Source organism: Mandrillus leucophaeus, unplaced genomic scaffold (genome assembly GCF_000951045.1).
Source record: "Mandrillus leucophaeus isolate KB7577 unplaced genomic scaffold, Mleu.le_1.0 Scaffold175, whole genome shotgun sequence".
Lineage (NCBI taxonomy): Eukaryota > Metazoa > Chordata > Mammalia > Primates > Cercopithecidae > Mandrillus > Mandrillus leucophaeus.
The window spans coordinates 2,132,832-2,141,922 of NW_012101754.1; the positions used below are offsets into that span (position 1 = coordinate 2,132,832).

General features: G+C 42.9%; 1 protein-coding gene across 3 annotated transcripts; it reads right to left on the bottom strand.

The window, feature by feature from the left end:
• Nucleotides 1-681: 681 nt before the first annotated feature.
• Nucleotides 682-8,343, bottom strand: TEX30 (testis expressed 30). 3 transcript variants are annotated; one of them, XM_011977228.1, is made up of 6 exons: nt 8,205-8,343; nt 4,571-4,645; nt 3,870-4,100; nt 2,818-2,869; nt 1,840-2,045; nt 682-1,145 (listed from the first exon to the last, which is right to left on the bottom strand). In XM_011977228.1, exons 2-6 carry the CDS (start codon nt 4,583-4,585, stop codon nt 966-968), a joined length of 684 nt encoding a protein of 227 aa, XP_011832618.1. In that variant the 5' UTR covers nt 4,586-4,645; nt 8,205-8,343; the 3' UTR covers nt 682-965. The 3 variants fall into 3 exon arrangements, with proteins under 3 accessions (XP_011832618.1, XP_011832620.1, XP_011832619.1); XM_011977230.1 differs by lacking the exon at nt 1,840-2,045; XM_011977229.1 differs by lacking the exon at nt 4,571-4,645 and having other exon boundaries at nt 8,205-8,337.
• Nucleotides 8,344-9,091: the final 748 nt, after the last annotated feature.

Consider the following 9,091-nt stretch of genomic DNA (forward strand, 5'->3'; position numbering starts at 1 on the left):
GTTAGTACCACAAATTTACAATTATTTCTCTCTTTAATCAGAGTGGTCTATTGATTTTACACACTATGTCGTTTTTCTGAGACACAGTCTCACTGTCGCCCAGGCTGGAGTCCAGTGGTGCGCTCTAGGCTCACTACAGCCCCCACTGCCTGGGTTCAAGCAATTCTTCCACCTCATCCTTCGAGTAGATGGGATTATAGATGTGTGCCACCACACTTGGCTAATTTTTGTATTTTTAGCAGAGACAGGGTTTTGCCATATTGGCCAGGATGGTCTCAAACTCCTGGCCTTAAGTGATCCTGGCCTCAAGTGATCCGCCCACCTCAGCCTCCCAAAATGCTCAGATTACTGGCATACGCCACCGTGCCCAGCCTCACACACTATGTTGTAAGCTCCAAGTTTTTATTCATCTTTGCAAACCCAATGAGGTTTGCCTGTAATAAGCCTTCAGTGAACACTTCTTGAATTAAAGATCTTTATTTCATTCTAAAAAGTCTTCAGGGTCCCCATATTCGAAACATATGTCCACTCCTATCCCTTCACTGAGATTTATTAAAAGGTGAAGAGAAGTGTGCATTCTATAAATCTGACTAGATTAAACATAATGGTCTGATTTCCTTTTCTGAAGATAACACTGCTCTACAAAATTTCTCAGTTGCGTATCAATAAGACAAAAGCACCTTTGTAACAAAATTCGAATGTTTAATTTTTTTCAAAACTTAACCATACTAATGAAAATAAATTATATGTAGACCACCTTCAATATTTTTACATCATCTTTATACAACTATAACAGTGCTTTCAAAAGACATTTTGTGAAGGACATTAATTTCACATTTAAAACGTGTTTCAAAAATAAGGGAACATTAAAGAACATCAAATTAGTCTGAAATATATCTCACAATGCTGAGAGGCATACTCTTCTTTATCAAATTAACTGTATGTGTATTCAAGATGGCTTTTAACTAATGACCTTTCTTGTCCATTTCAGTAATTTCTTGGATCCAAAACAAAATCTGTGTATTTATTTCTTTGAAAACATCATTTGTCGACCGTCCTTTCACTGCCATGGAATGATTTGCCTTCTCAATCCAGTGGATTTTATGGGGAGCTTGCATTTTCTGTGCCACTTTCTCCAACAAGTTCTAAAGAAAAAAAGAAGAGGATACTAGACTAATGTTCTGTTGATATTTAATAAAAGGTCCTCTCTCCCCGCCTATACTGATATTCATTTCCAAGTATTCACTAAATGCTTTCTCACAGACAACTTTCTAGGCAATAGAATGTGTGAGGAAATGTCCGTAAATGTGGCAGTCCACTTCCCTCAGCTGTAGCAATATCAGATCAAGCACTCATGCATCTACTAATAAAATGTTAAATAAATTGGAATAAAAAAATTTTTCCCCAAAAAAAGCTTTTTCCCAAGCAAATTATATGCTCTGGGGAATACAACGTTGTTTCATAATATTGGGCTAATATTTAGTAATGTGTAGACACTGCCAACCCTTTCTCAAGAATCAATTTTATAACAAACAATCTGCCTGAATATTGAAATGATTTAAAAAATCTACAGTGTAGTAATCCCCAAATCAGACGATTCAGATATTAAGCCTTCATTTTCCAAATAAGGGTCATATTTACCAACTCTATTTCCAGGGAGACAAATTTTGTCAGTATACTTATATTTTTAGATTCTCAAAAGCAATGGAGTAACCAGGACACAAAACTAGCATTAGTCAAATTGGCAACTTTTAAAAGAGACTGTTGCCAGAAGTATCTTGCTCCCAAGATATTTCTTTCATTCTCTTTCATTCACACAAACATTGAGTTATAATTCACCTTTTCACACATTTCATCTGCTGAGCCTGACACAAACAGTACAGGCTCTTTTAAACGAAAGAGGTCTTCATCTCTGAGTTTATGCTGCTGCTTTGGATGGTGCAGTGGGTAAGAAATACAAATGAGACCCCGAACAAAATCATCACCATCATCTGGCTCAATGTGACACATTACAGAAGCAGCTGCTCTTGAGCCCATTGAACGACCTAAAATCAATTAAAATTAAGTTCAGTTTGAAATATAAACTTTCACATAAAGTAGCAGTGATGGTGTGACAAATTGAATCTTTTACTGTTCATCATATCTGTTTACCAACAAATTAACTCCAAACGGCAGCAATTAACAAGTTGCAATACCAGGCCAGGTACAGTGGCTCACACCTGTAATCGCAGCACTTTGGGAGACCTAGGTAGGCAGACTGCCTGAGGTCAAGAGTTTGAGACCAGCTTGACCAACATGGCAAAACTCTTATCTCTACTAAAAACACAAAAATTAGCTGGGCACGGTGGTGCACACCTATAGTCCCAGCTACTTGGGAGGCTGAGGCAGGAGAATCACTTGAATCCCAGAGGTGGAGGCTCCAGTGAGGAGGTAGAGGCTCCGTCTCAAAAAAAAAAAAAAAAGAAAAAGAAAAGAAAAAGCTAAACATTGATCTTAAGTCAAATGCTAAAAAAAAAAAAAGGCAATTATTTTTCTGAACACTTAAAAGGACAAGGACAATCATTGTAAAGGAATCATATGCAAGACGACGATTCAGGGATATGAATAAAAGGAGAGAAGCTCAGCTTATAATACATATACATGAGGTTCAAGTTTGCTCTAAGTATATAAAGTACTTCAACATTAAAAAGGTGACTTATCAAAACAAAAAAAAAAATCATTAAATTAGCTTCCTATGATCAACTAATTTTCACTCTCCATTACCTATTCCTATATTAAAACAGGTACTTAACAAGTATTCACAAGTATTGCACTTACCTCCAAGAAAAACACCTGCAAGTTTGTATTCTCCTGATGTCTTTAGGTAATTCTAGAAAAATAAAAAAATCATCAGTTCTTCATCTATAAAATATTCCACTAGAAAGACAAGATATATTGTTTCTCATCATTACTGAAATGTATGAAAATCTATGCAAAGATAACCAGAAAATCTTAAGGGATTCTTCTTAAAAGAGGTAAGCAGTCCTTCCTCTTCTGGTCATGCCTTCACTATTAAACCACATGTTAGGTAATACAGGCAAATACGTAAGAAAAAAGTCAACCTACCTTTACTAAAATATTTAAGCACTAAACTATTTTTAGAGAATAAATTATTTTTTAAAAAGGCCAGCAAAGGCTTGCAACTAATACCAAATTTGATAATGTTAACATCTAAAGTTCTAAAAAACTTAGTAAGTTTGAAAGCATTTAGATCAGGGGTGTTCAATCTTTTGGTTTCTCAGGGCCACAGTGGAAGAACTGTGTTGGGCCACACATAAAATACACTAACTCTCATGATACCTGATGAGCTTAAAAAAAAAAAAATTGTAAAAAAAAAATCTCATAATGTTTTAAGTAAATTTACAAACTTGTGTTGGGCCACATTCAAAGCTGTCCTGGGTCATATGTGGCCCATGGGTTGGACAAGCTTGATTTAGTGAAACTTTAGTGTTATCCAGGATTTTAAGCAAGGTTTCTAAATAACATATACAGAAAACAGTATCATACTTGTACATGCATAGTATGGTAAATAAAATATTCTAGAATGCCAAAATGATGTGCTAAAGTTACATAATTCCAGTGAGAAAAATCATAAGTAGTTTCCTTGGCAATATCATGGAGGAACATTTATGATGTAAGCATTCATCTCCACGGAAACTGATGACAGAGAAATCTGACCATTAAAAAGCTTTCAGGTACTGCTGAGTTTTCTAAGAATACACTCATTCAAAGATTTTTTAAATTAAACCAGATGACTACTAATAAAATTTACATTACATTTATTAAGGATTTCAAACAATTCTGTTATAAGTAAACATAAATTTTCTTACCAAAACTGATTTATATGCCTTAATTCTATGTACAATATTAAGGCCTTTACAGGTAAATCTCAGGCAGAAAAACCCATGGGATGCAAGATGGGATGCCAGTGACATCAAATGAGGAAGATTCATATCTCCTGATGCTCCATGTGTAAGAATTATTCCATATGTTAAGCTCTTGTTAGGTACCAAACAAACAGCATCTAGTAATTTATTTCCAAAAGGTATTTTTAATTTAACCTGGAATTCAAGAGAATAAAGGGATCAAAAATTACTTTCTTGCCTATTAAGACAACTGAACAGCTACATACATGTTGGCTCTGTGAGGCTCATAATTCAAGTCATAGCCTCCAAATAAAAAGTAGTGATATTAATAATAGTATTTAAGTGCTTACTATGTCGGGTATTATTACAAGTGCTTTATATGTATTAACTTATTTCACCTTTCTAACAATCCTATGAGGCAAGCACTATCATTATCCCCATTTTATAGATAAGGCACAGCAGATTAAGTAACTTGCCCAAGGTTATATAGCCGCTAGCTAGGATTTAAACTCAGGGCAGTCTGTTCTAGATTCCTCATTCTTAACCACTTATGCTATACTGCCTCCCACAGTGAAAGTTGAAAATAAGATTACTCTGAAGCCATATAATTACAAACAAACAAAAAACCAGGAACCTTGAAGATGCAGAACATACGAAAATATTACCTCTGTATGACTCATTTTCACTGTTGAATAACAAACTTAAAGTGCATTTACATCTGAGAAGCAAAGGACATCTCCCTGAAAAGAAGATTCTGTTGTGAAAGGTGAGTTGGCAGACATGGATATGACACAAAAACTATGAATGAACACATTCAGTAGCTAAAATAAACATTTAGAATTACTTCCCTAAAATCTGGTGTCTTTACATGTACATTTTTCTATGGGCACTCAGAATTGGTTAGAGGGCCAGGTGCAGGGTTGGTAGATGTTATAGAAGATAAAACAAAGGTGATACTTTGACATGGAAACTGTAAGGTAATTCATATCAAAGTAGGATGCTGTATCTTGGCAAAAAATGATAATGTAAAAATGTATAAATACACATTTTTGTAAGAATCTTCATTCTAAATGAACTATCCTAATTTTTCAGCATCTTTCCATTAACCCATTTTCTTCATTATTATAGTTCCCAAGCCTAGCCATCCACACCTTGTCATGTAACTTCACAGTGCTGCCAGAAGGCAGAGTATATATGTCTTCACCCTGTTTACTTTGGACTTGGCTATGTAACTTGTTTTAAGTAATGGAATGTAGGTAGACATTTCAATGTGTGACTTCTGAGCTTAGGCGTGGCAAACTTCCAGAAGCCCTCTTGAACTTTCACCCTCAGCCACGAGAAAAACATGCTCTAGGTGGTTTTGCATTTTCAGCCTGGGTCACAAAATGAAGACATATGGAACAGATCTGAACCCAAAACTGAAGTCTGGAGTCCAGACTAGTCTAACCAAGACCTAAACAACAGCTGATCTGAAGATCCATGAGCATGAAATGTAAGCCACTGAAATTTTGGGGTTGTTAGGTAGCATTCCTTCCTATGTTAAGAGCTCTTGTATTGTTTAGGATATTATCAACGTTAGGATCTCCATTACTCACCCATTTTTCCCAGTAACATTTATTTATTCATTCATTCAATAGGTAACAGTAACAAGGTTTAAAGTTCAAAAGGTACCAAGAATATGTAGTGAAAAAGTCTCACTCATTCCACTTTTGACTTGCCATCAGATTCCCTCTCCAAAGGTAATCAATATTATCTGCTTCTTATCCTTCCATATAGCACTGTACTTATTTTCACATGAGTGTAAGTTTATTTATAAGATAAATTCCTGGGGAAGGAATCGCTGTGTCAAAGGGTTTGTTCATAATTTTTTACAGAATTTTTTCATAGAACTTCCTGAGGTGAATACATTTCATTTTTGAACAGGTATCATGTGCACACGGTACACTAAAAAATGTAAACAGAAGTCAAAGGATTTGTTCATAATTTACAGAATATTTTTTTCATAGGCCTTCCTGAGGTGAAGAATACATTTCATTTTTGAATAGGTATCGTGTGTACATGGTACGTTTTAAAAGACAATGTAAACAGAGGTTTCCTCACACTCTTTCCCCCGGCCACCAAGTTCTTTTCACTTCCTAGAAACCACCATAACCAACATATTATGTACCTTTCCCCATCTGTGTGTGTGAGCGTGTAGAATTCTCTTATTTCAGCCTGGAGAGCATTAGTCTGATCTGACTGTAAAAGTTTTGGAAGTTGAGTGAGATAAGGGAGATGAAGGACTTCAAGCTTCAGTGTCCCTAACTTCATACATGTAGCGCCATAATTATGCCTGGGTTTCTCAGTTCAAAGATCCTCTGTTTTACTTTCTCAAGAGAATAAGCCTCCATTCAGTCTTCTAACAAGGGGAAAGGCAGTCACCCAACAGCGTGAAATGGGGAAGGGGATCTGGATATCCAATTGCTTCTCAGATTTCACCTAAATCATTTCTTTAAGCTCCTTACACCCACCTTCTGCACCACCACCACCTTCATTCCCAGTACCACAGCTGTCCAGTGCTGCCAGTTTCCGTGCAGTTTGAAGAGTCTGTGGTTAATACAGGGTTTGCTAAGATATTGCCAGCGTTTCCTTTCCTATTCTCCTATTGTTGGAGGTTTGTTTTTGTTTTTAAATCCCCTTAATGTAATTTCAGTGAAACTTCACGAAGGAGTAAATTTAGATGCACGTAAACAATCACTATCTTAACTTAAAATGCTTCACTTTTTTTTTTTTTTTTTTTGAGACAGGTTCTCGCGCCGGTGGACAGGCCGGAAAATTCAGTGATGCAATCATAAGTTCACTGCATCCTCGAACTCCTGAGCTCAAGCGATCCTCTCGCCTCAGCCTCTTGAGTAGGGGGGACTACAGACGCTCACCACCACGCCCGCTAATTATTTTAAAATGTTTTTGGAGGGACGAGGGTCTCCCTATGTTTCGCAGGGTGGTCTTGAACTCCCGGGCTCAAGCGATATCCCCTGCCTTGGCCTCCCAAACCGTTAGGATCCCAAGGCGTTTGCCACCTCCCGGTCTGCTTTACTATTTTTCAGACTTCACGATGCACAGTGTGTTCTTCACGGCTGGTGCACACATGCTGCTTTTCTTCAGAAACACGGAAAATGCCCCATAATACAATCCCCAAGCAATCTGCTCTAGGTCGTCTGGGTGTGTTTTTTTGAGACAGACTCTTGCTCTGTCCGCCAGGCTGGAGTGCAGTGGCGCAATCTCGGCTCACTGCAACCTCCGCCTCCTGGGTTCAAGCGATTCTCCAGCCTCAGCCTCCCGAGTAGCTGGGATTACAGATGGGCGCCACCACGCCCGGCTAATTTTTGTATTTTTAGTAGAGACAGGGTTTCCCCATGTTGGCCAGGCTGGTTTTGAACTCCTGACCTCAGGTGATCCACCCGCCTCGGCCTCCCATCGTGTTGGGATTACAGGCGTGAGCCACCGCGCCGGGCCACTGTCGTCTGGGTTTTCATCTCTGGCTTTAAGTTCAGAGAGGGCAGGGTTTCAAGACTGGCCCGGCCTCAGTGCCCTCAATGGCGATGGTGAAGATGACCGGCTAGAGGTGCTGCGCCCACGAAACGCCAGTGCTAGTGGCGTCCGGAGCGCCGGCTCCACGGGCTGGGCGGTCGGCGGAGTTCTAGGACAACTCCTACTCAAAGGGCTGGGCGATCACCTCCAACGCTACAGCCCCTTCAACTTTCAGTTACAAACGTTCGTGCCCTGTTACGTCCACAGCATTACGTTGGCTGTCGTGGGGCAAACAAAAACGTTGAGTCCGAGTCTTACAGGGGGTCGGGTCAACAACCGCAGCAAACATGGAGAGAAAATTCAAAGTGGGTCTCACGGGCGTGCGGGGCTCGGCGGCGCTCGGGCACGGGATCCGTTCCCTCCGCAAATGCGCGCTGCCGGGGCTGCCCCGCCGGCCGCCCCGGACGACCCCTCTCAATTCGGAGCCTGCTTCGAGCCAGTCACCCGCGACTGGCTGACGCGGTCCAGGTTAGCCCCGTCCGGCTCTCCCTGTCCGTACCAACCCCACACTCCGCCCTCCTACCCGGCAAAGCCGACGAAGCCCCCACCGGCTGGTGCCCGCGGGCACCGAACTTAACGGAACGCCTCCCGGCTCGGACCAACCGCGCCTGAGGAGCGACGCCCGCGAGCCTCAAACGCCTCAGGCGGGCCTGCCGGGTGCTCTCCCCGTCTCGTCTCCCAGGAAGCCGCCCCTCAGACGGCGGCGCCAACCGCCACCGCCGCACTTACCCGGGAAGGCAAAAGTGGCCGCGGGCACCCAACCGCCGTCACTCCCTTCAGGGAGCTGACTAGCGCGCTCGAAGCGACCGCCTCGCCTGCCCCGCCACAGCGATCGGCTACGACGCACGCGCGCGCAGGCCACGCCCCCGGGTGCGCGGGCCGGGCCGCAGAGCACGTCGGGAGGGTGAGTCTCCCAGCCCGCCACATCCTGGGGCGGTACGCGCGGAGAGGCCGAGCCGGGGGAAGGCGCCAGGGTGGTCGCCGCCTCAGCAGCACGCGGACGGCTGGAAAGTCAGCCCCAGTTTCCGCCTCCCCCAGGATTGCTCCACTCGGGGCTTTTCCTCATCCCAGCCACCACTCCATTCCGAGGCGCGATCAGCTCTGACCAGTCTCTTCCTCACATCCATAGTCAAATCGTTAGTCCCGTTAGGGTCAAACGCTTACAGAATCCAACCGCTTCGCACACTTCTACATGGGGTCACGCCTCCTGATGGTCGCTTCGTACCATCTTGCCCCCCGCCTGGGCCTTGTCGGCGACGCCGCAGCCACGTGGATGCTGTGGAAGCCTACCCGCGCCCCCCTACCCCGCCGGATCTTCCAAAGGCTCCGCGCTCATCGCCAAAGCCAGCGGCCGGCAGTGGCCTAGGCTGTTGCACGCGATGGGTCCTCCACATCTCCCCTCTCTATCTCCTTTCCCTGGAGGCCCGGGGCAGCCCAGCCTCCGCTATCCTCACCATCACTCACCAGGCAGAACCCACGACGACGGGCTTTTGTCCTGGCTTCTCCCTCCCAGCGTGGGCCGTGTCTTCTCGGGGTCGGCAGGGTGCGTGGTTTTCACAGCGAGGCCTCTCCTGATCGCCTCCTCGCTCTTCCTGTCCTTCCCCGGTCACCTCACG